Consider the following 26525-nt stretch of genomic DNA (forward strand, 5'->3'; position numbering starts at 1 on the left):
ATGGAGGTCATCGATGATGAGCTTGGGAGGTTTGCCATGAAGAGGGGCGAAGGGCCACAAGAAATGTGCAACAGGCTCAAGTCTGAGGTGAACCAAATTTGGAACTACGGAAGTAAGAGATGGACGGATCATGAAGTCGTTCGACTCATGCTCAGGTCATTTATTGTTTTTGATGCTAACCTCGTTTCCTTAGTCTATGAGAACCCTGGGTACACAAAGATGAGTCCTGAGAAGGTGTTGGGCAAGTTTGTTAGCCATCAAATGATGGTTAAAGACATAAAGTACATCGACGACATTGCCAACTAGAGCCTCCCCTCCAACAAATGCAAGTTGTCGCTTTCAAAGTGACAAACAATAAGGAGATGCTCCCCAACAAGGTGGCACAAATTGAGGCGGTCAACCTCAATGATGAGGAGATGGCGCTTGTCATCAAGCGCTTCAAGACTGCTTTGAAGGGGTGCATGGACTACTCCAACAAGAACAAATCAAAGGGGAAGGGTGCTTGCTTCAAGTGTGGTAAGTACGGTCATTTTATAGCTATTTGTCTAGAAAATGAGAATGGCTAGGAAAAGGAGAAGGGAAGAAGGTCGAGAAGAAGAAGTTTTACAAGAAGAAGAAGGGTGAGTTGCACATAGGCAAGGAATGTAATTCAGACTGCTCCTCCTTTGACTCTGACGACGAGGGCCTTGCCACCATCGCATTCGACAAGTCTTCTCACATCTGCCTGATGGCAAAGGAGAGGAAGGTATTCTCTGGATCCACTCCCAAGTATACTTCCTCTAGTGATGAAGATTCTAGCGATGATGAAGATGATTATAGCAAATTATTTAAGGGATTTGATAGGTCTAAAATCAAGAAAATTAATGAATTAATTGATGGCCTTAATGAGAATGATAGACTCCTAGAAAAGCAAGATGATTTACTTTATGATGAGCATGATAAGTTTGTTAATGTAGAAAAAGCTCTTGCTTTAGAAAAAAGAATGAATTATTGTCTAAGGAGTTGTCTGATTCTTATTCTCAAATTGCATGTCTTAAGCCTACAAATGATGATTTAAATGCTAAGATAGTCAAGTTAAATGAATGTCCTGCATCTACTTCTACTATTAAGCATGTATCTATTTGTGTTAGATGCTCATGTTTCTACCATTGCGAGTTTGAATGATGATGTTACTAAATTGAATGCTCAACTTAAAACATGCAATGATGAGCTTGAGAAAATAAAATTTGCTAGGGGATCCTACACAAGTGGTAGGCATTCCTTAATTAAGGATGGTGTTGGCTTCCAAAGGGAAGCAAACACCAAAAAGAGCCATGAGGTGTCCAAATTTGTTAAGGAAAAGGGGAAGACACCTATGGCTAAGGATGTTCATTCTTGTGCTAAGATTAATGTTTCTTATATTAGAAATGCTAAGAATGATCATTCTGTTCATGATGTTGCTTTTATTGATCATCGTGTTCATGTTGTGTGTCATGCTATTTATTCACCTCATGCCATGATTGCTAGTTCTAGAACATCTTTTGTTAATGGTAAGCCGAGGTGTAATGTTCATCATGCTAAAAATATTAATGTGCTTAAAAAGAAGATTGCATCAACTGGTCCTTTTATTTCTTATTATCATGCCATTGATGTGTCATATGTTATTTATTGCAAATCTGGCAAAGTTGTTGCCTCTCATGTGGGACCTAAATGCAAAAATGGTAAGACTTGCGTTTGGGTGCCAAAGATTTATGTGACTAAATCCAAGGTCTCGCACGCATGGGTTGGGACATTGAGAGCATCTTGAGGGGGTAAATAGGTGATCCTGCAAAATTAGCTCTAAACAACACAAACATGGTTTAGAAAATATGTCAATGAGAACTAAAACCAAGTTAGTATGAGAAGGGAGGTGAAAAGAGAACTCTTCACTTGATTGCTCCTTTAAGATGAGTATTAAACTTAGGATCAATATTACAAGTGAATATGAGAACTCAAAAAGACAGTAATCGCAGTACGTAAAATGGACAAGAGACACAACAATTTTTTACAGTGGTTTGGCCAATGCCTACTCACTACAACACATGTGGCCTTTTATGACGAACATCCCATGACAATGAATATTTTCGTCATTGGCTATTTTGTTTTATGACGGTTTTTTTTGTGGCAAGACAACTTTATGACGAATTTTGGGAAGCGTCGCTGATAACATTGAAAAAACGTCATAACACTAGTCAATCGCTATATCATGACGAATATCTTGTTGTCATAAGACACTAACAGTAAATGTCATAACTATATGACAGTTCCATATCGTCATAAGATATTACAAATAAGTAATTATTTAAAATGTCTATTGTAGTTATTAACAAAAATCAATATACATGTTGAAAAATACCTATAATTTAGAACTCACGCCCATACTACGCTACAAAACCGAGGGAAAAATTATATAAAAATCAAAATGTTTAAATCAGAAAAAAGATAAAAAAACTGTGCTTCAAGGATTTGAACTCTCGAGCTCCTATGTAGTGCAAAAGAACATCTTTTCTCCACTAGACTAAACAAGGTATCTATTAAATTTGGACATATAAACACTATAACGTATATCACCAAATTATTTACATCCTCTACACAATCTTCATCCATTAGTTCTGTTCGACTGCGCCATTATTTGTACGAGTTCGGCATTGTGGTCGCCCCGGCTGGGATTCCTCCTCCACGTAGCTCTCCTCTTCACATCACACAACGCCGGAGGCCTGTCGTGCAGCCGCCGCTAGAGACCTGTCGCGCAGCCACCACCGAAGGCCTGTCGCGCAGCCACCACCGAAGGCCTGTCGCGCAGCCGCCGCCGCCGGAGACCTGTCGCACAGCAGCTGCCGCCGGGCTTGGGCGCTGCTAGGGGGACGAGGACTCCATAGGTGATCCGCGGGGGATGGGTCGTGGGCGCTGCCAGGGGACGAGGACTCCGTAGGCGATCTGCGGGGGACGACAAGAATTGCTCTGCTTTGCACGTGCTGCCAGTCTGCCTGTGCTACCAAATTTCAACCTCGACATCGACGCGCATCACCAATTTGTTGCGCCTGGTAAGGATTACTCTAACCATGTAGATCCATTTATATGAAATAGATACTACAATTAGCAATATGGTGCACTGGTTGAGGAGATATGAGGATAATGGCGCTTGTTGTTCTATGCAGTTGTTGTATTCTGGGTACTCCGTAGATAGAAAAGACAGATTATTTGATAGTGGTAAGTGTGGCGTAACAATAATATGATTATTATTTACCAAGTTTTTCACTTCTATTACCTTGCTGCAACATCGATTTATTTTGGGCACTAAAATAATTTTGCTTTCCTCAGATGGACAAATCTTGGATCAATGCAACACTATTTAGCAAGCCACACCTAGAAGGAGTTAGTGAGTTCATGAAGCTTGTAATAGAGCGATTTAATGCGAATGAAGAGATACTTTGTCCATGCCGCAAGTGTTTGAATCGGCTTAGTGGACATAGAGGACAGGTGGAGGACCACTTATATCTTCATGGGATGGCTAGTACATACACTAGGTGGATGTATCATGGAGAAGCCATGGATGACATAATTAATGAAAATGGTGACCACGAGGATGAACATGTGAGTTTCAATGATGATGTTGGTATGAATCAAGATGAAGAAGAACCTGATGATAGGATTAATGGTATGGTAGAGGAGTTATACACAGCCGAAGATCAAGATAAAAGGAAATCTATGTTTGGAGATATACTAAAGGAGATGAAACAAGAACTTTATCCTGGTGCAACTTATACAAGATTTTCTTTTGTGGTGAAGTTGCTTCATATTAAGTCATTTTATCGTATCAGCAATGTTGGCTTCACTGCAATACTGAAGTTGTTGAAATCAGGATTTCCTAATTGCTCCCTTCCTGCATCTTTTGGAGAAGCAAAGAAACTTATTCGTGCACTAGGACTTGGGTATGTTTCAATCCATGTGTGCGTGAATAACTGTGTTTTGTTTCGGAAGAACTATGCAAAGCACGATCAATGTCCAATTTGCGGTGAATCAAGATGGAAAGATACAAATAAACGGATCCCTCAAAAGGTATTGCGCCATTTTCCATTGATCCCTAGGCTAAAGAGAATGTTTGCTTCCAAAGAAATAGCAAAACAGGCACAATGGCATAAGTTCAAGAGGAAACATGTGGAGAATGAGCTTAGTCATCCAGCTGATGGAGAGGCATGGAAAGATTTTGATAGAAAATATGGTCAGTTTGCAGAAGATGCAAGGAACATTAGACTTGGGCTCGCTACTGATGGTTTCAATCCTTTTGGCAAAATGAGCTCATCATACAACATGTGGCCAATATTTCTTATACCATACAACTTTCCTCCATGGGAATGTATGGAACAATCCAACTTCATTATGGGCCTACTCATTCCTGGCCCAAAATGCCCAGGAAAGGATTTTGATGTCTTTATGGAACCACTCATTGAAGAGTTGTTGGAGCTTTGGAAAGGTGTCACTACTTGGGATGCATTGAGTGGAAACAATTTTGAACTACATGCTGCAGTTATATGGTGCATTCACGACTATCCAGCTTTGAGCACATTGTCAGGTCGGGTCACAAAAGGCTATTACGCTTGTGTGCATTGTGACAAAAATCCTTGCTCCAAAAGAATAAGGAACAAGATATGCTATGTTTATCATCGACGTTTCCTTCCAAAAGATCACATTTGGAGGAGAAATAAAAGTTTTGATGGTCATAGTGAACAACGTGAGAAACCAGAGGAATTTAGCATAGATGAGTTGATGCAACAATTGGAGAGGGTAAAAGATGTATGACCAGGAAAACATACTAAAAGCAAAAAGAGAAAGAGGGAAGTAGAAGGTCAATGTTGGAAGCGAAGATCATGTCTATGGGATTTGCCATATTGGTCAAGTTTGAAGTTGCGCCACAATCTTGATGTAATGCACATTGAAAAAAATATATGTGAGTACTTTCTTGGTACATTTCTTGGCATTGTTGGAAAGACAAAGGACACCATTAATGCTAGGCTTGATTTGGAGGACATGGGCATAAGGAGACATTTACACTTAAAGCATAATGGGGACTCATACAATTTTCCGCATGCACCATACACAATGAATAAAACACAGAAGGTTGATTTTTGTGACTTTTTGAGAAGTGTGAAATTCCCCGATGGCTATGTTTCTAACTTAGCAACATGTTTTAGTACTGATGGATGCAACCTCCAAGCATTGAAAACTCATGATTGTCATATCCTTCTTCAAAGAATTTTACCTGCTGCTATTAGAGGAATCATGAGTAAGGACATATATGAAGCACTTGCTGAATTAGGTATTTTCTTTCAGCACTTATGTGCTAAGACATTGAAGTTGGATGTTTTACAAAGAATGAAAGTTGAAATCCCAATCATTTTGTGCAAGCTTGAGAAAATATTTCCTCCTTCTTTCTTTGATGTGATGCTGCATTTGGCTATTCATTTACCTGACGAGGCAATCCTAAGAGGACCAGTGCAATATGGGTGGATGTATCCGGTGGAAAGAAGGTTGTATACATTGAAACGTTTTGTAAGAAATATGGCTAGACCTGAAGGATCCATTGCAGAAGCATATGTTGCTAATGAGTGCTTGACAGCTTGCTCGAGGTACTTCGATGATGTTGACACACGACACAATCGGGAGGGTAGGAACAAAGAGCGTGTTGATTTGAGCAGAGGCAAATTTTATGTTTTTCAGCATGGAGTTGAACTTCTTGGAGCACCAAGAATTACATACCTCCAAGATGATTATGATAAGATGGTTTGGTATGTCCTAAACAATTGTTCGGAGGTCGAGCCATATATAAAGTACGCATTTCCTTATACGTTTGTCATTTTTATATGAATTGTTATTATCGCCTCTAATATATACCATATCAGGATGTATAAGGAAGAGTTAGAGAATGAAGGGATTGTTAATGTGGAAAAAACCATTCAGAAGCACTTTTCCTCCTGGTTTAAGAAGCATGTGAGTTTCAAGTTCATATCCTCAACATCAATAATTGACTTGTTTTCACCATGGATTTTTTATGTCTTCAGATTGCAAGTTTGCGTTTTGTCGAGGGAGAAGACATTGATGATGACCTATATGCATTGGCATGCGAACCGGATTTGCGAGTTCGAATTTTTTCTGCATGTCTTGTTGATGGTGTTCGGTACCACACCATTGACCGTGAGAGAAATAGAAGAACCCAAAACAGTGGAGTCATGGTTGAGGGCACTCATAATAATGAATTCATTGATTTTTATGGCTGCTTAAAAGAAATTATCGAGTTGCAGTATAACTCAGATTTGATGGAGCATCGGACAGTTGTTCTTTTCCGGTGTGATTGGTTTGACACTCATAGCAAGAAAGTCAGTATGAAATATGATGGATATTTTAGAAGCATAAACCATAGTAGTTGTTGGTACAAAAACGATACTTTTATTCTAGCAGCACAAGCAACTAAGGTATTTTATTTGCAAGACATCAAGAATTCTGGAAGCTGGAAGATTGTTCAAAAATTTACACATAGGCACTTGTGGTGTGTGGCTGAAAATGACATTGATGAAAGACCTAGTTCCTCAGGACTATCATACCAAGATGATACATGTGTTGGTTCTGAAGTGCAAGTTAATGAAGGAGATATGGAGATAACTGGACATCAGGATGCTGACGAATCTATTAATGTCAGTGCAAGTGTGGTTGATGAATTTCGGGTGCAACGAGAAGAGGAAGTGGAAGAGTATGAGACAAGCGACAATGAAGATGAAACTGGATGGCAATATGCTAGTGACAACGAAGAATCAATAACTATTGTCAATGACGATGATGATTTCAGCGATAACGAGTAGCATGTTTTTTGTTTGATCTGAGAGAAGTTAACTCTATGTCGTATTTTGTTTGATTTTTAAGAAGTGAACTGGCTACTGTTATTTGAGAGAAGTGAACTGTATGCTACAATTTGTTTGATTTTTAAGAAGTGAACTAGCTACTGTTATTTGAGAGAAGTGAACTATATGCTGCAATTTGTTTGATTTTTAAGAAGTGAACTCTAACTGATGTAATACTACTGCTACACCGAATACACATTTCAGATTTCAGAACATACACATTTCATAACGCATTTCTATGCAACTCAGATTTCAGAAAACACACATTTCAGAACACATTTGTGTGCACCACATATTTCACATTTCAGATTGTAGAATACATTTCAGGTTTCAGAACATAGATCCAGCCATGCATCAGTAGTGCACAGCCTGTTTACAAGACCCCTACATTTTTCTACCCAATGACATCTCCCTTTTTCTTCTTCTGGTTATGAACCAATTCCTGCAGCATTCCATAGATGACTTCCTTTTCATGTCGCATAGCTTGTGTCTGAAGGCCTGATCGAGCATGCAAATTTTGTGATCCGCTTCTAACACCTTGTCGTACACAACACCAACTTTGTGATCCATGTCTTTCAGCTAGTAAACTGAACATGGCGTGTAACTGAAACTGCACATGGCGTGTAAACGAGTTAATTGACTTTATAACACTCTCGTCGCGCGGTTTCGCCGGATTACTACTCCGCAGCTCCGCTTCGCCAGGATGGTATTATGGAGCACGCGCACACGCTAAATTGGTATGGTTAGTATCCCGCCCACTGTAACCGGTTGTTTTGTTGCGTTTAATGAACGTCGTATATTCCTGTGTACTAATCTATCCCTAGCGACGCTGCCCAAGCTCCTGTCCAGTTTTGACCGTGGCGCTCCCTGCCCACTGCCCACTGGTGCCCGCGCCGCCACCATTTGGTTCCTGCGTCGTCAACCTCTGGTTCCCTCGCTGCCGCCATCTGGTGCTTGAAAGTAACTGAACTGAAACTGAACTGCAGCTGGTCAAACTATGTGTATGTATGAAACTATGTGTATGTATGAAACTATGTGTATGTGTGAGACTTTGTATGTGTATCCATGACCAGTTTCTATTTTTGTGTCAGACTATGTGTATGTGTGATTCTGTTTTTGTTCCAAGACCAGACAATGGCAGTTTGTGTTCCATGACCAGTTGCTGAACACCAAAAAATCAGTTGACAGTGTGACTCCAATTCAGTTTGTGGCTCCGACCGTTGACCAGTTTTTGAACTAAAACTACTGAATTTTGATGTGTTTTCATGGCCGAATCAAACAAGACTGAAACAAGGCTGAAACTGTTTTCATGGCCGAAGCAAACAGGCAGCTGAATTGAAATTCAGTTGGTCAGTGCAGTTACCAGTCTTGTTTGTCAGTAAATCAGTGACAGTCTTGTTTGTCAGTGCAGTTACCAGAAATAGAAACTGAATTCAAAAGACTGAATTGAAATTCAGTTGGTCAGTGCAAAAAAATTCAAAAAAAATTCAGATACTTAATTAAGATGGTCAGTGCACGACGGTTGGCCAGTCCAGTTGGTCAGTTGGTCAGCTGAAAAATACAAAAGAATTCAGTTGAGACTCATCTAGGTGCTTGCTTGAATTCACTTGAGACTGAATTAAGATGAGACTGACCAACTTGAATTCAGTTTATGCTTGCAGTTGCTTGCCTGTTCACTTGAGTTTGTGCCAGAACACAGAATTCAGTTTGTGGCACATTCAGATGCTTTCAGATGAAAATACTGAATTCAGTTTGTGGGCAGAACAGAGAAACTGAATTTGCTTATTTTCAGTTAAAACTGAATTTCCCATAAACTTAAAAAGAACACAGAATTAAACATGTGTTGCTATGTCCATAAAACTGAAACCGAAACTGAATTGCTCAAATAAATTAGCGTTGTCCATTAGATAGTAACAAGCACGTAGTGTAGTGGTTTGTCTTGGTTTGCTAGCACTTTATTAGGTGGTGGTTTGATTCCCATGTATGAACTTTATTCTTTTCTTTTTTGCATTTTTTGCTAATAGGAGACGTGCTCGTGGTTTTTCATTAATTTCAGATTTAAAAGCACATGTGAACAAATCTTCCCAGGCGCTACACCACGACCCCACCCCACGCCCGTCTTCCTTGCCTCAACGTCGCCACCAAATCCAACCGCCTGGACGCCACCGCCCCGCCCCACCTTGGCGCCGCCGCTCCATCCAACTGCCTGGACGCCACCGCCCTGCCCCACCTTGGCGCCACTGCTCCATCCAACTGCCTCGACGGGTGTCTGCTCCTCACTACCTGGCCGTGTTCAAGATGCCCCCTGGAAGGATGGATGGGGCAAGGACACGCAAAGACCTTGGTGGTAAGTGACTTCAAGTTCTTCTCCCATTTACTGCTTTGCTATCGTTGCCCAGCACGGGTCGCCGATGCCGTCGCCGATGCCCGGGCCACCGTTGCCGTTGCCCAACATGGTCCATCGCTGCAGAGGGATGTCTTCTATCCTTGCAAACACATGTGTATTTTTTGTAGCAGAGAGGTTTCAGGTGCTCAGATCGGATCCCCTATTCTCCTTTTTTATAGATGGATTCTGTAGGTTATCTATCACAGTGGTAAATAGAGATGCATAATTTAGTTATATGCTTATTTTTCTGCAGAGATTGTTGTCGCTAATGGCATATAGTGATTATCTAAACAGATTATGTCATAAGTTATGATTTTCTATATGATTTTGATAGTAGGAGTGTAGGATAGTACGTTATCTCCTCTTTTTCTAGCAAAGGCAACATATATGCATGGCCACTAGTTACTTCTTTTTGTTTACAAGAAAATAACAGACAAAGTTGGTGAATCATTAACATCACTTATTCTGAACTGAGCACCAATAATTACTTTACGGCTTTTTACTACTATGTTCCACCAACCACCGTGTTGTTAGCACAATTCTGATATTTATCTAGTTCAACAGAATTCCAATTAGTTTACTTGCTCCAAATAGTTTAGTAGTCGTGTCCTATTCACTTGCTTCAATTAGTTAACAGAATTTGCATCAATTAGTTCACTTGATGCAACACTCATTTTTTAGTTCAGCAGTCATGTCCTAGTTAACAGGTGAACACTCATATTTTGTCTATTTAATGTATGTTCAGAGGTGCCAATTACTGAGTATGAAAAGGAGAGGGCTTTAAATGTGATGAGGAACAACAAAATGTTGAGTAGTCTTGGTATAACTGGATTAACATCACTTATTCGATCAAGTAGTACAAGGAAGAACTCTATCGCTCGTGAAGACTTTGATCCATTGTATGAACCTGATCATAGTGAGGACAATGATCATCATGTGGCTGATCAGGTACTTAGATTTCTTATTGTACCCCTTTGGTGTTATTACTGATTATTGTTCAATGTGCAATAAGATAAATTTGGGTTTAATTCTTTTATTATGCCTACGAGGCCATGCAGGATGAACCTTTCTGCATTGAAAGAAGGACCACCAACATGTCTACTGGTTTTGGAGGAACAAAAGGATCCAAGAGAGTGGTAGCACCTAATGTAGAAGACCAAGTTGGTAGAGTAACTAGGCAGAAGACAAAGGAACTATCCTTAGTTGAGAAAGATATACATGGTTCGACTGCAAATACAGATGAGCACACATTGATTTCTGCCAATTTTTCTGCACACCATGATGACGAGATTCAGATGTGTGATGAAGGCAAGAAAACAGTGATCTATTCTAAAACAAATATGTTCTAGAAATTTGCATTAAACTGATTATAATCTACATTAATTTTGTGAAAATGTTCATTATTTTCAGGTCAAATAGATGTCATGACAGATAAATGGATAAGGGGAAAAAGTATGGGCAAACAATTGGAAAGGATAAGTCGAGGCTTAAACACTAAGATCCCATTGGTCATCACTGAAGGGAATAGACGTCCTGAGGTTCCTATGCAAGCTGCAATGCTTGCATCAGAAGGAGGAATTGTAATTAGGCAACATATGCCGATCCTAACACACTGGAAGGAGTACAAGAATGACAAATCCTATTTGGAAGACTTCGTCGGTAGAATTGGTGTAAGTAAATAGTCTTTCTTCCTAAACATCAAATGAATAGGGTGGTAGAGCCTATGTCCTATATTGCCAATTTATTAGTATATAATTAGCAGGTGCACTTTCTCTCATAAATTGCTAAAAGAACTATGGCAGAAAGAATTGCATATGTTTCTCTGTTCCAAATGACACCTTACCTTAGAAATTGTTCTATCCAATTTCATTAGACACTATGAATCTCTCTATTCTGATATGCATGTTTTTTTTACTAGGGTCAATTTGCCATAGACACCAAAAACAAAGATGTCAAATATGCATGTGCTGATTTGATGAGGTGTAATCAGCGACAAATGAGATATAAGCTCAAGAAGGCTTACTTTAATGGTGTGGCAGCTGACAAAGTGAGAACAACATCACCGTTGAGTACTATGACAGATGAGCAATGGATGCAACTCGTCAATATGTGGTCTACCCCAAAGCACAAGGTATAGAATTACTAGTTGCAATTTGTGTTTTCTAGTATTGTCAACATGAAATTAGACATAAACTATCTTATGCTTGGAGCTATTTCCACTTGTGGTTTGTACTTAAATCAAAAGATTTTCATTTTGATTATAATACCCACTTTAGAGGATAAATTGTTGGATACTATTGTTTTCTAAAAAAACTGGTTTTCTCAAGCATGTAGGAGTGTTATGTGTCTTTAAGTTAAAAAGAGATAACTGGTCTGAAACACACATAAAATAAATAATATAAACGCTTTTTAGTTGCTCTTTGAACACAAGGGTGTATCCTTTACAGCTGTTTGGGTCATTTTCATGACTCACTTCTTAGCTTAACCTCCATATGCAAAGCTGAAAAGAAAGCAAGTTTGGACTGCTCTGGTGTAGACTTAAAATTCCAGGGCATATGAGGTAAGAAACAAGTGTTGTGCCATTGTTTCTTGAGCTACATTTTTTGTTGAAAGGAATATGCAGGAACATACCTTGTTGTGCAGTTGAAAGGAACACGCAGTAACATACCTAGTATTCCAACAAAACATACCTTCTTCAAAGGAACAAGCTGGAACATACTTTAATCTATGTTTCTAGTTTTACAATATAATGGTTTTATAGGATAAATGTGTGAACAACAAAGTGATTCGTGGAAAAGTTCGGTTCCAGCAAAAGACAGGATCTCGGAGTTACATTGCACATATGCATGTCGTGGTAATATACATATACAATATGTGTTCAATTGTTCCTCACCTATCCTTTATGTTTGAATCTTACATTTAGAAATTGTTTGCATGTATTTTAGAAGCAAGCCAAATATGGAGATGCACCACCAAGTGCGATTGATCTTTTTAAAGAGTGCCATTGTAGTAGGAAGACTGGTTTTGCTGAGCCTGTAAAGGAAGCAATTGTAAGTTATGCTCCATTTTTAACTGCAATTTTATTTATTGATTTCAAACTGAATAATCGTTTGGCATTGAAAGCAACTTTGGCCAAATACCTATATCGTTTAGTACCATTCATAAATCAGAGTAGATATGCAATGTATGATGTTCTTCATCGTTAAGTAATAAACAACCAGACCTATTCAGTTTCTGTAGTGCTTATCCTATGGCTGGCTATGCCATATCCTCTCTCTTTTTTTGCTGTATGCAGAATCCTAGTACTGGTTGTGTTATATTAGCAGTTAGTTGATACTTTCAGTTCTACTCTATGTGGTATGAAATTCTCAGTTGTGAATATCAATGGCCAATTTATGTGAGTGAAAAGGTTTTTTTATAAACATTATGATTAATAATTTAGTTGTACACTAGAAGAGTCTCAAATGTGATTGATTACATGCCTTAGGCAAAAGTTATTGAATGGGTGTATGAAGATGCCCAAGGTGATTAATAACTTGTGGTGTTTAGTTTAGTAATATACATGCAGAACTAACCATTTTATTGAGTGTTTAGCTTATTTTTGTCATTATATTTCACTTGTGCACCTTGCGCTGACTGTGTTGTGGTTGAGGAATTTTCCCCGATGTAACCTGTTCTTATCCAAGTGAATACTATGAAGGAGCTAGTACTATAGAAACCGAACATAAATGTGACTAGTTTATTGAATGCTTGTTTTGGTTTCATTTTATCCATACCACTTGTCTTATTTTTAAACCTTCCCATTCACAGGACACAATGGAAGCACTTGTGGCTGAGCCTGGAGTAGAAGGGAAAGAATCTAAGACCCCTACAGAAGCAGTTGCTCAAGTGTTGTCTTCATCAAAATTTCTTTATAATATCGGTCTTGTACCCACCACAAAGAAAAGCTGCAATGGTGGTGATCCTACATGTGTGGCAGAACTTGAGGCTGAACTTGAATCAGAGAAGCAAAACTCATTAGAAGTTAGAGCTCAGTTAGATGCCCTAAAGAAGAAGGTAGAAGAATCAGAAGAAGCAAGGGCTAAGGAGTTAGAAAAGATCAATGATCTGCAAAAAGGAGCAGATGAGACCAATGCTCTCCTTCGTCGTCTCTTTAGCCTCAATAAGTAGTTGGTCGATTGTGCCCTGATTTTGCTGTCCTATTTGTACTCTGCTTTGCACTCTACTTGATGCTGGTGATAAAACATGATGATAGTTTTAATTTTGATATGTCCTTTTGTTAGTGTCCTTAGCACACTACTAGATGCTGGCGTGATGAAACATGGTGACAATTTTGAAAATTTTGAAGGATTTGGTTGTTGATAAATGATGTCTATGATAATATGTTGCTAAGTATATGTGTTGATTGTTGATTGGTGTTTAATTACAATGGATTTTTCTTATGGTACATTGTGAAACAAAATGTCTGGGTTCTACTGGAACCCAGCGCTTCCAGCAGCTATGTTTCTATGCTGTGTTCTGTGCTCTTGACTGCAGGTTTAAAAATTAAAAAGCAAAAAAATGGTATAACAAATCGGTTGTATGCTTTCTGGGCTGCAATACCAGATTAAAAAAGGCAAAAAAATTTATGGTGAAAGAAATTGACTTGAGGGCTAAATATTTTGTGACGAACAAAATTGTCATAAGAAATATGCCACGTAAGATGCCATGTCATGCGCATGTTTAATTTTATGACGTTTTCTATCCTACGTGGAGGCATGTTGTGGCGTTTTTTGGAGATTGTTAGTGACGAAAATAGCGTGTCACAAAACTATGACGACGTATAATATGTCACTAAATTTATGACAAATAAACATGAAACGTCACAGATCATGCTATGCCACGCATGATAGGTGACGAAGTAATTATCGTCATGGAGATGTCATAAATTTCAAAAAATGACATAAATTCAAGGTTTGGTGACATAAAGAGAACGTCACAGAAGGTCATAAGTGTTGTAGTGACTCCATGTTGTGGTGACTTCCTTTGGTCAATGGGTGCACTGAACCCCTCTCAAGTGATCTAAAGATCAAACATGAGTGTCACAGTTGTCTTCCTTATATCAATATTCCAATTGTGAGGAATCTCCACAAACTGGAGTCTCTTACGTATTACACAGATCATAGTCAGAACAAGTATAAGGGAGAGAATAGAATATGCACACAAGAGCACAACGCAGCAACAACGCGCACAAATGTGAAGAAGAGAGCACAACCACAAAACAATAGAGTAATGACTCAAGAAATGCACTCAAATCTCTCTAGAACACTTCGAAGGCGTGGTTGTGGAGTCTCGAAGTTGTAGTGTGCTCAAGGTATTCTTGGTGAAAGGGTAATGTGCCCTTGAGCCATTTCTATTTGTTCCGATGATTAAGTGCCCAACACATCACTTTGATCTAGCATGCCTATTATGAGTACGAGCACATTGCAAATCCTATTGAAATGGAGAATCAAAGGTATGAATCTAGCACTTAGTGAATTGTTTTATTTGCTAACTATGTCTAAGTTCAAAGAAACTTCTCGAGTCGAGCAAAACTAGAGAAAAGAAGCTTGGCTAGGTTTGGCCACGATTGGTCCAGTCTGGGCACCACCGGACTATCCGGTGTGGACTAGACAGTGTCCGGTGTGCCAACCTGCGATGTGGCCGAACTGGCCACTCTTGGGAATTTGACTGGTCACTCTGGCTAAAATTAACCGGACTGTCTGGTATGCACCGGACTGTTCGGTGAGCCAGGCGACTAACGACTCTCGTCAGCACCAACGGTCGGTGCATAATCAACGGTGGACATGTGGCAGCGCCAGACTGACTGGTGCGCCACCGTACTGTCCAGTGTGCCGGGCATCCGAAGGATGCAACGGCTAACTCAACAGTAGGCGTGGCGTGGATGGAAAGAAATTACACACTGTTCATTATCCAGTGTGCGCCGGACAGTTCAGTGCACCCACGGACATAAGGCAACCAAGGCCTTCCAAATGAAGATCGAACGACTCCTTTGGTCCTTGGGGCTATAAAAGGACCCCCTAGGCACATGGAGCTATTACCAATCATACTAAGAGCACGCTGAAACTCTGATTCAACGCAACCACGCTTTCGACTTACTCTAGAGAGAATTGAGCGTTTTCTTGAGAGAAACTCTGTCATTTTGATCCTTGCGTTCTCTCCTTTGCTTGTGTGCGTGGTGTTGCTGCTCTTGTACTCTTGTGTGTGTTTCTACTCCCTCCTTACCCTTGTGCTTTGATTGAGATCATTCGTGTAAGGCGTGAGAGACTCCAACTTGTAGAGATTTCTCACAACGGGATTTGATATAAGGAAGAACAATGTGGTACTCAAGTTTGATCTTTGGATCACTTGAGAGGGGTTGAGTGCAACCCTTGACCGAAGGAGGTCACCACAACGTGGAGTAGGCATTGGGCGAACCACGGGATAAAATCGTCGTGTCTCTTGTGCATTTTCTTTATTGCGATTGTTGTCTTCCAAGAGTTCTCATATTTCACTTGCATTGTTGTTCCTAAGTTTAATACACATATCCAAGGAACAATCAAGTGAAGTGTTCTCTTCTCCTCTCCACCTCAACTCATAACAACTTGGTTTTAGTTTTCACTAACACTCATCATAAACCAAGTTTGTCTTGTTTAGAGTTGATTTTTTTAGGATCACCTATTCACCCTCCCTCTAGGTGCTCTCACTTGGGTACCTGCTCCATGCTCCTAGGGGTCCCTTTTATAGCCCCAAGGAGCCTAGGAGTAGTTGATTCTTCATTTGGCAACTCTGGATTGCCATATGTTCGTGGTCCGGTGAACATCGGACACTAAACAGTCAACAATTTGTTTCCTTCTATGGTCGAGCCGACTATTGCATACCTACAGTTGCTTGGCACACCAGAAAGTCCGGTGCAGCCTGACAACATTTGCTAAGCTAACGTGGCCGACACTGATCGTTAGGTCGACCGTTGCACGGTGAGTAGTCATTGGTGGCCTGGCACACCGGACATAGTCTAGTGATTTTTTAGCCAGGGAGTCACATCGATTTCACGAGAGCAATCTTTTCAACTGTCATCCAGCCTGGTCACCGAACACTGTCCGGTGCACATCGAATAGTCCGGTGAGGCCTAGACTGGCCCAAGTTTGGCCAGACTTTAGCCAAACTCCTTTACTCCAATTTGTCATGACTTGAAGAGCTTCCTTTGTTTCTCTGTTTCAATAGGATTTGCAATGTATGAAAACTCAAGCCCAACAAGTGTTCTTTTGGACTTGACATCTTCAATTTGGTTGATCACAACCTGTGCTCGTGCTCATACTGAGATGGTTAGTCCAAATTAATGTGTTAAACATTTAATCACCAAAATAACTAGAAATGGCCCAAGTGCACATTTCCCTTTCATACATCAAGGAGACGCGAATTAAAGTCCCCATCACGAACACGGATAGGCTTCGTGTCTCGGATCACACATAAGTAAGGGCTCAAAAGATTAGGCTTCGGCGAGCGACACAAACAATATCATCCGCAAGAACTAAAGGCAGCAGGATAACATCTCCCATTATTCCAAAAAAAAAGTCGCACCAGAGACACGTTACAGCATCAGGTCAGAAGCACTACGGACAATATCGTCCATAGAGAATCTATGCACGACACGACCCGCTATGTCGTCATAGTACTCCAACACCTCCCTCAAACTCTCGTTCGGTAAGGCCGAAGGAGGGCCTATGACTCCTCGTAGGTTACAGCCTATCCAGAGCTCCCCAACGAGTAGTGCCGCGATAGCACCCTGGCGAGCACCGAGACCAGCGATGCCCCGAAAGCAACATGGGACGTTGTCCAAACATCCTGTCACAGAGGAGCCACGAGCTCCAACAAAATCTAGAAGCCGACCCAAACGACAATGTAGCTCCTCAAGCTCGGCCTCCAAGGTTGTTAGAAAAGAAAACAATGAGAGCGAGGGAAACACTGAGGAATTTGGAAAGCGAGGGGTCACTGCCTTACCGGTCGCACGACCATTAGACTCGGCAAGTCGGGACCTGAGCAACTCGGCCTCGACAGCCTATTGTGCCATACAAAAAACTTCATAACCCTCTCAAGAAGCATAGGAGAGCGGGAGAGGGAACAACGAATCTGGCCACGACGAGCCGACAGACGACCCCTCGATAGATCCTATTTAAGGTGAGAGCCTGAGGGTCGAGAGCTCAAAGGTAAAGGCAGGTGAACGTCACTTAATTTTTTGAAAGAAGGAAGAAGCGACCATTCCCACCTTAAGTTGAAACAGACTGTGCCCAAAGATGGCACACCTCACGAAGAGAGCCACCACAATGGCTTGAATGGTGGAAGTACAAACGTCTCCTGACCCGAGAAAAAGCCCTCGAGGGGAGACACTCCCCTAGGGGTTCGGGGGCTACTATCGAGGATATAATCCCTGGGCCTTATGGCCCATTGGTCAGCAAGCACACTGGGAAATGCCCTATGGTACCTGGGGCCCGTTGGTCAGTCCGAAGAGGCTGGTAACGTCTACCCTGGAAGAACACACCCCTGGACGAACCCCAAGGCACCGAGCCCAGGGTCGGGCGTGGTAGAACTAGACATCGGGCGGGCGTGCTGAAGGAAAACCACTCGAGTGGATCCCGCGCCTGGCCCAAGACCGACCCATCATAAATGACCGGTCGCATTAACTGTGCCTAGCGCCATAGCGGGGGCATTGGTCCGCCTCCCACTAATGAGCTACAAACCCCTCGGGCCATAGAGCACTCATGGCCTACGTGCCCCTCGGACCGTGGCACATTTATAACCCACACGTCCCCCGACCAGCGGCACACTCATGACCTATCGAGGCTAGGCTTGAGTGCGCAGGCCGCTGGCAGGGTGCAACACAATGAGCCACGCTTAGGCTACGAAGGCCATGGGTTGGCGTAGCCAGAATGAGGGCGCTCGGGCCCCACTGTGCTTGTGTCATTCTCAATAAAGAATACGAGACGCCAGTCGACCGCAAGCACGTGTGGCTTTTCTCTATGGTAAGACGTCCAGTTTTACCATCACTTGGTGGCCCCTTCCTAAGGAAGCCACCACTGGCTGACCCCTTCCTTAGCCTATAAAAGGAAGGGGCCGACCCCAAGACATGGGTGAGTGCTCTGGGACATAAGGACAGACCCCAGACGAGACGACGCCCAGAAGACCAGTGAACATAAGGAAGACTCGGAGGCCCGAGCCCCGCCGCCAAGGCAAGACTTAGCTAGGACTCCACCTTGTAACCACCTCCACCACGAGTAAGAGACTTGGGAGCCTCCTCCTCTCTCGCATGCTTGTAACCCCTACTGCGAGCTTTGATCATCAATGGTGTCGGTAGCGCAAGCCACTAATAACTGGAAGTAGCGGCGTTCTGCCCAAACAAGTAGCCCGGAACACGCACAATAAAATTATTTGTCAGAGTGAGGATCAAAACACCATCAGTGATGAAGTTGAAAAGCAGACAATCTAGCTCAATCCACTATGCAAAAAGTGCTTATGTAACAAAAATGAAGTCGAGAGTAGAAAGTGGACTCGAAATACTTTGAACGAATGTGGTGGTTCCCTTCAAACAGGCTAAACCAAAACACATCGATGTAGCTTGAACACTCTCATTTCAAGAAAATCAAGCAAGAAGTCTAGGAGCCTGTGCTTTTTCTTGAATAGCTTTTCTGAGAATTTGTCTATGGGGAGAATCTGGTTATAGAGAGAATCTAGGTATCACGAAGATTACATAAGGAAGAAGATAAAAGAGTCCATATGGTTTAGGATAAGTGATGGTTTCCTACTATGTCAACGACTCGACGTGTTCACATTGATTTTGGACGGTTTTGATTAAGTGATTCTCATAGAAGCTAGCTGAAAAGCAGGACGTTTAACAGTCTGCTGCAGCAGCTTCTGGTGGCCAGAAGCTGGAAAAAGCTAAAACAAACAAGGTCCATTCGCTTATCTCGAATTGAGACTAGAAACTATTCCAGCTAATCAATGTTGATACAAATAAACATATCATTTGAGCTGGATAAGTTCTAAAGGAATTGTTCGCAAGCAAACAAAAGATTACTGATATTGGTGACACACACATCGTTCTTAGGGCATGTACAGTGATGTTTAATATAGAGGCTATTGATGTATCCAAAGAGGGTATTTGCAAAAAAAAAATCGTGGCAACAAACATCTCACTTCCCATTGTACGAATTCGTCGTCTATTCTATCGATTTACTTCTGTATTTATTAATAAACTACATTTATAGACACTCTATTGTATAATAGAATATCTTAGTTGTCTCTTGTGCTTTGAGAACCGTTTTAGTATATCTCCACTATACATGCCCTTATAGCAATATGACTGATATAAATATCGTTCCAACGCTAAAAAAAGTAGTTGATGGACTTGACAATTGACCTGACATGCCTCAGGTGGATTCTTCCTCCGAAGCCCCTGGTCATTTCAGAGAACCTATATGCTTCCTCCCTTCTTTGGCGGAAGTCATTGTCAGCCCGGATGTACTCATCCATCTTCTGAAGCAGCTTCTCCAGAGTCTGTGGGGGCTTTCTAGCGAAATACTGAGCAGTAGGTCCTGGACGAAGCCCTTTAATCATGGCTTCAACGACAATTTCATTAAGCATTGTAGGCGCTTGTGCTCTGAGACGCAAGAACCTTCGGACATATGCTTGGAGGTACTCCTCATGATCTTGCGTGCACTGAAACAAGGCCTGAGCTGTGACTGACTTCGTCTGGAAGCCTTGGAAACTTGTCACCAGCATATCCTTGAGCTTCTGCCACGAAGTAATGGTCCCTGGCCGAAGAGAAAAATACCATGTTTGGGCCACATTCCGAACTGCCATGACGAAGGACTTGGCCATGACAGCTGCATTGCCTCCATATGAAGATATAGTTGTTTCATAACTCATCAAAAATTGCTTTGGGTCTGAATGCCCATCATACATGGGAAGCTGAGGTGGCTTGTCTGATGGGGGCCATGGGATAGCCTACAGTTCTGCTGCCAAGGGAGAAGCATCATCAAAAGTAAAGGTATCATGATTAAAATCATCATACCATCCATCGTTGTTGAACAAGCCTTCTTGATGAAGCTCCCTGTGTTGGGGCCTTCGATCTTGTTTGTCTTGAACAAGATGGCGTACTTCTTCGGTGGCTTCGTCGATCTGCCTCTGAAGATCAGCCAGTCGGGCCATCTTCTCCTTCTTCCTTTGCACTTGCTGGTGGATTATCTCCATGTTTCTGATTTCTTGGTCCAACTCCTCCTCCTGGAGTGTTGGACTAGTGGCCTTCCTCTTCTGGCTTCGGGCCTCTCGAAGAGAAAGGGTCTCCTGGTTCGGGTCTAGTGGCTGCAGTGCGGCAGCCCCTATCGCTAAAGCTTTCTTCGGTGGCATGACGAATGTCAGTGCTTGCCAAAGGTGGTCGAAAAGAGGGTTCACCGGAGGTGGGCTCCAATGTTGGGGACTTACGTTTTTTGTAAAATAAAAAAATATATAATCGTGTCAGGCCGGACCAGCACTATGGGCCGAGCCTACAGCCCAAGCACGGCACGACGTTCTTGGCTCTTGCAAGCATTAGGTCGTTCCTGAGACCACATTGGCGCAATGGACTCCATGGTATTTTAGGTTGCTGAATTGGATGGAGCAACAATGGTTTATCACACTAACAGTAAAATGAAAGGTTATTTGTTGGTTTTAAACATTAATAATTGCTACGAAGTAGCATAATTTATATGGAGCGCATCCAGTTTTTATTGATGCCTAACTTTAGCAATCACTCCATATTTTGATCTATCTTTTTTATAAGTTTGAGTTCATATGACTTATTTTAGAAACTTGAGCTCACAAACTTTCTCTTATTTGGTCTCTATATGATGGAATTATGTTATTTTATAATCTCTGTTCGTTCATCCAGCCGTTGTGAACTCTCTTCTAATCACTCACTTCATTGGTCGTGTTGTACCAAGACATGTTAGATGGAGTAAATAATATCATCATCTAGCCAAATCAAAAAATATTATACAAAGAGCAGAGACAATCAATAAAAAACTTAATTTTTTTGATAAATAGTTTACATGGGTATTGTTGTAAGCCGTCGCAACGCACGGGCAACCGACTAGTAAAAAATAACGGGAGAGTATTTTGTAAAAACTAGCTTAAGCTGTTTGGCAGACTCCACCGCCATGGTGTATAAGTATAAACATTTGGCGGTGTTGACACCTTTTCGGGCACCAATCACTATAACGAGAACCGACGATGGTGCCCTCTGCATAGGCGCGGACGGTCCACGGCTAGGGGCCATACGGTCCACGACCTGGTAAAGGGGCTTGGGTTCCCTGCCTGACGGTCGGATGGTCCGCGCGTGCGCAGGGGCAGCGAAGGTCGCCGGCGGCGCCTGGATCTCGCTCCTGGAGGGACCCCGTTAGGGAGGAGAGATCCTAGGTGTTGTCTAGGCTCAGCAGGCCGACCTAGACTCCTCTAATCGACGTAGAGTCGAAGAGAAGCGGAGAATTTGGGGATTGGAATACTAAACTAGAACTAAACTAGAGCTACTCCTAATGCATAAGGTAAAAACGAGAAATATACTTGATTTGATCGATTGTTGGGGGTTCAATCGACCGTAGCCCTTCATCTATATAAAGGGGTGGTCTGGATCCGCTTCAAACTGTTTCCCGAGTTAATCCCGCGGTTTTAGGTAACAAATCCCGCGGTTAAAGGGGAGGTCTCTACGCACACGCGGACCGTCTGTGCCACCACCGCGAACTGTCTGGACTGCGGACCGTCCGGCCTCAGGGGCGGACCGTCCGCTAGGCTTTTTTGGTGTCCAACATATGCCCCTGCTTTTTGGTGAAGGTTGACGAACCAAAAGCATATGAACTAAACCTGATGTAAGTCACTAGCTTTTCAATATGGAGATCATTCAATAAAGCACCAATGTATAAAGGCTGTTTTGGATTGTATCTTTCTCGGCCATGACCATTTGATCAATGGATCAAAATGAATAGAATGGAGGTGCCCCCCAGCCTGGATAGACAAAGGGACTATTAATGTACCATGGATTCATCGTCGTGCCATTTCACATTTGAGTAGGACAATATACAGACGATGAATAAATGGGTGGAAAGTACTCTGGTCTCATAGGATGAACAAGTGATGCTTGTCATGTCGCCTTTTGGGCCGTTTTGTTCGGCCGTTTCGTTTTAGCAGGTAACCGGGGTTTCTTCGTTGACCGATCACATGGAACAGTCTTTTTACTAGCATTTTTGGAGAGCAACTGATCAAAAGTAGAGCCGGCTTTGATCAGCCGACTATATGTGCTTTGCCCTTGTGTCTCTTTCCTTGCTTCGTGTAGAGGCTGACGCCTTCGATCATAGGTGGACTGTCCGGCTGGGTTAGCCGGACCGTTTGTCTGAGCACCGGACCATCTGCACGTAGGTGCCGGACCATCTGCGATGCTCGGGCCAGGCTGATGTGTTTGGTTCATTAATTGTGCCTACCCCGGCGCCTTTGGACTTTTTAGCCTTCTCGTCCGAAGCCTTTTGAGCAATCTCCTTTTGTGATAAAATTGACATGCAAGGATCGCCAATGACGATGCCCTTGCCTTTGACTTTATCGGCCATTTCGGGCCGAACCAAGACCTTTTTGCATGTGAGTTCTATTGTATTAACAGGAAAAGGTTGTGTGTCTACTTGCATCTCCTAAAAAGCCAATCGGCCCTCATTTATGGCAAATTGTATGTGTCGACGAAAAACATTACAATCATTGGTGGCATGAGAAAAAGAATTATGCCACTTACAATAAGCACGCCTTTTTAATTCATCAGGAGGAGGAATAGTATCAGTTAATTTAATGTTGTCGTTTTTTAGTAACTCTTCAAATATCTTATCGCATTTGGCAACATTAAAAGTAAACTTAACTTCTTCTTGTCGATTCTTTCAAATCGACTATAAAGCAGAACATGATGAAGGTTTAGCCTGTCCTGGCCAAACCAGTTCGGCGGTGTATACATCCGTGGATTCATCGTTCGAATTATTGTATCCCACTAGATGCATCTTATGGCTAGCCGATTTTGATGTTTCCTTACTTCGGCTTTCACAGGTCATAGCTCGCTGGTGCAAATGCACTAGAGAAAAGAATTGGGTGCCATCTAATTTTTCTTTTAAGTAGGGTCGCAACCCATTGAAAGCGAGCCATGTTAGTTGTTTTTCTGCGACATGGATCTGAAAGCATTGGTTTCTAGTGTCCCGGAACCTCCAGATATAGTCATTAACCGATTCTTCAGGCCCCTGTCGGACTGAAGCTAAGTCAGCCAATTCTAATTCATGTTCTCCTGAGAAGAAGTGTTCATGAATTTTCCGCTCTAATTCTTCCCAAGAATTAATAGAGTTTGGTGGCAAAGCTGCGTACCATGCGAATGCAGTATCAGTAAGGGACAACGAGAATAAACGAATGCGGTAGGCTTCCCCATCAGTCAATTCTCCCAAGTGTGCTATGAATTGGCTAATATGTTCATGTGTGCTTTTCCCACCTTCACCAAAAAATTTAGAGAAGTCTGGTATTCTAGTTCTCTGTGGATATGGCACGGTGTCGAATCCGTGGCTATAAGGCTTTCGATACGATTGCCCTGTACCTGACATACTAACACCGAGTTTGTCCCTGAACATCCCGGCTTCCTCGTCTCTGATCCTCTCCGCCATGTCTGGCGACCATCCATTGAGTTTGTGGGTGGAAATCTCAGGTTGTCTGACATCACTCTGTCGGCTTTCCTCCCAGGGGTGTTTGAGGTGTGTGTTAGGTGTCCTATTAATGTCACCAGCTCCTGCCCTATACCTCTCAGGCTCTCTTGTGGCCGAACAATATTCAGCCCTATGCCCATGAGGTGGTATGGCATGATTATAATGTGTTGCTGGTGGGGCACCATAATGTAGTTGCAAAGAATGTGGGAACTGTGTGTATTGCGCAGCTCTCGGCTCTGCGTACACATATCCGGACGGTCCGGCGTGCGTAAGAGGTCGGATGGTCCGCGACCGGGCCAAACGGTCCGAAGGTATATCCAGATTGTCCAGCCGTATATGGTGCTACCTGAGCAGTCTCGTACCCAGACCATCTGTCGTAAAGAACTGGACGGTCCGCGATCGGGTCGAATGGTCCAGGGCTGTACCCGGACGGATCGGTCATATATGGCGCGACTTGGGCGGTCTGCGCGTGGACTCGTGTAGAGTCGGATGGTCCGACATAATACGTCGGCCGGTTCATGCCATATCCGGACGGTCCGACGTAAGATAGCGGACGGTCCGCAACATATCCGGACGGTCCGGCGTGATGCACCGAACGGTCCGAGATGGGGCCGAATTGTTCGGGGTTGTACCCTGATGGTCCGGCCATACATGATGCGACCTGAGCGTTTTGTGTGCAGGCCTGCGTCGGGTTGGACGGTCCGGCGAAATACGTCGGACGGTCCGCAGTATAACCGGACTGTCTGAGATGATGCTCGGACGGCCCGGCCACGTCCAGTACCTATCGCGTGCCTAGTGGTTGCGCCTGTGATGGTGACACGAAAGCGTGCATCGGCATACCATATGATGGCTGGGTCAAGGGTGACCCGTTTATAGCCGATGTGTTTGGCGTGGGTGGCTCTGTATTAGACTCTCGCGATGGAAAGCTAGGAGCAGTTGATTTCTCGTATGAACGTAGATGCATTTTAATAGATTCATCTACATATTGCTTTAACTGATCTCCTCATTGACCATGAAAGTCGTAAGAGATAGATCTAGAGCACTTACATCGGGACCTTGAAGTGGAGGCAGGAGAGATTCCATATCGATCTCCCCTTGACGGATGATCTTCTGGTGGCGATCCACCGTGAAGTGTGACAAGTACTTTTCCACCGCCTCCTTGCGCCGTTTCGAGAGTTTATGCAACAGTTCCGCCTCTTCCTTGTTGCGTTGTTTGTTCCATTGCCGCATCACCTCCTTCTCATCGCGCATTACGAGGTCTTCAAAGGGTCTTTGGTCATCAGTCGAGAGCGCCTCCATGGCTGGCTTGATGATGTTGTTGGTGGAGATCTTGGTGTGGTCCTTAGAACCGGCCATCTATGGGTCGATTTTTAGCAGGTCTAGACACCTAGTCCCTAGCGGAGTCGCCAAAAGTATGTTGACACCTTTTCGGGCGCCAATCACTATAACGAGAACCGGCGGCGGCGCCCTCTGCAGAGGCGCGGACGGTCCACGGCCAGGGGCCAGACGGTCCGCGACCTGGTACAGGGGCTTGGTTCCCTGCCTGACGGTCGGACGGTCCGCGCGTGCGCAGGGGCGGCGAAGGTCGCCGGCGACGCCTGGATCTCGCTCCCGGGAGGGACCCCGTCGGGGAGGAGAGATCCTAGGTGTTGTCTAGACTCAGCAGGCCGACCTAGACTCCTCTAATCGACGTAGAGTTGAAGAGAAGCGGAGAATTTGGTGATTGGAATACTAAACTAGAACTAAACTAGAGCTACTCCTAATGCATAAGGTAAAAACGAGAAATAGACTTAATTTGATCGATTGTTGGGGGTTCAATCGGTCGTAGCCCTTCATCTATATAAAGGGGAGGTCTGGATCCACTTCAAACTGTTTCCCGAGTTAATCTCGCGGTTTTAGATAACAAATCCCGCGAGAAACTAGAAACCCTAACTGTCTCTGTGCACGCGTGGACCGTCCGCGCCACCATCGCAGATTGTCCGGACTGCGGATCGTCCGGCCTCAGGGCCGGACCGTCCGCTAGTCTTTTTTGGTGTACAACAGGCTGTCCACAAAGTAGAGATGGCAATAGGTACCCGCTACCCGAAACCCGGTGGGTTTTTGCTCTATTAGGGTATGGGTTTGGGTCAATTTCTCTACCCACGGGTTTGTTAATGGGTTCAAATGGAAACCCAACGGGTACGTGGGCATGAGTTTGTTCTTCCACTACCCATACCCGCAAACCCATGGGTTTTTAAAACCCACCTTAAAATCAACATTTCTTATAAATATGTCTCATAATATTATTAATTAAATATGTTCTAATTGAAATAAATTTCATGTAACAAATTTTAGGCTAAAATTAGTTATCACTTGTTCAATTTTATGCTAGCTTATTAATGTATTGATTGTCATTTACATGATGAATTATTTTTTATGTTGATGTTAGTGGGTATGGGAAACTCGTTGGGTACTCGAAACCCGCAT

The 26525-nt window shown here is 42.9% G+C and overlaps 2 protein-coding genes across 4 annotated transcripts; both read left to right on the forward strand.

The window, feature by feature from the left end:
- Positions 1 to 2645: 2645 nt before the first annotated feature.
- Positions 2646 to 7126, forward strand: LOC103627141 (uncharacterized). Of its 2 annotated transcripts, XM_008647449.3 has the most exons (5): positions 2646 to 3062; positions 3177 to 3228; positions 3340 to 5846; positions 5919 to 6006; positions 6078 to 7085. In XM_008647449.3, exons 3-5 carry the CDS (start codon positions 4945 to 4947, stop codon positions 6870 to 6872), a joined length of 1785 nt encoding a protein of 594 aa, XP_008645671.1. In that variant the 5' UTR covers positions 2646 to 3062; positions 3177 to 3228; positions 3340 to 4944; the 3' UTR covers positions 6873 to 7085. The 2 variants fall into 2 exon arrangements, 1 of the variants encoding a protein (XP_008645671.1); XR_553409.4 differs by lacking the exon at positions 5919 to 6006 and having other exon boundaries at positions 2663 to 3062; positions 6078 to 7126.
- A 1897-nt stretch (positions 7127 to 9023) lies between these two features.
- Positions 9024 to 13570, forward strand: LOC103628624 (uncharacterized). Of its 2 annotated transcripts, none has more exons than XM_008648796.2 (8): positions 9024 to 9258; positions 10043 to 10245; positions 10356 to 10605; positions 10708 to 10967; positions 11216 to 11428; positions 12059 to 12151; positions 12243 to 12347; positions 13108 to 13570. In XM_008648796.2, exons 1-8 carry the CDS (start codon positions 9210 to 9212, stop codon positions 13465 to 13467), a joined length of 1533 nt encoding a protein of 510 aa, XP_008647018.2. In that variant the 5' UTR covers positions 9024 to 9209; the 3' UTR covers positions 13468 to 13570. The 2 variants fall into 2 exon arrangements, with proteins under 2 accessions (XP_008647018.2, XP_020393330.1); XM_020537741.2 differs by having other exon boundaries at positions 10819 to 10967.
- The last annotated feature ends 12955 nt before the right edge of the window (positions 13571 to 26525 follow it).

The sequence above is a fragment of the Zea mays genome, chromosome 5 (genome assembly GCF_902167145.1).
Source record: "Zea mays cultivar B73 chromosome 5, Zm-B73-REFERENCE-NAM-5.0, whole genome shotgun sequence".
Taxonomy (NCBI): domain Eukaryota; kingdom Viridiplantae; phylum Streptophyta; class Magnoliopsida; order Poales; family Poaceae; genus Zea; species Zea mays.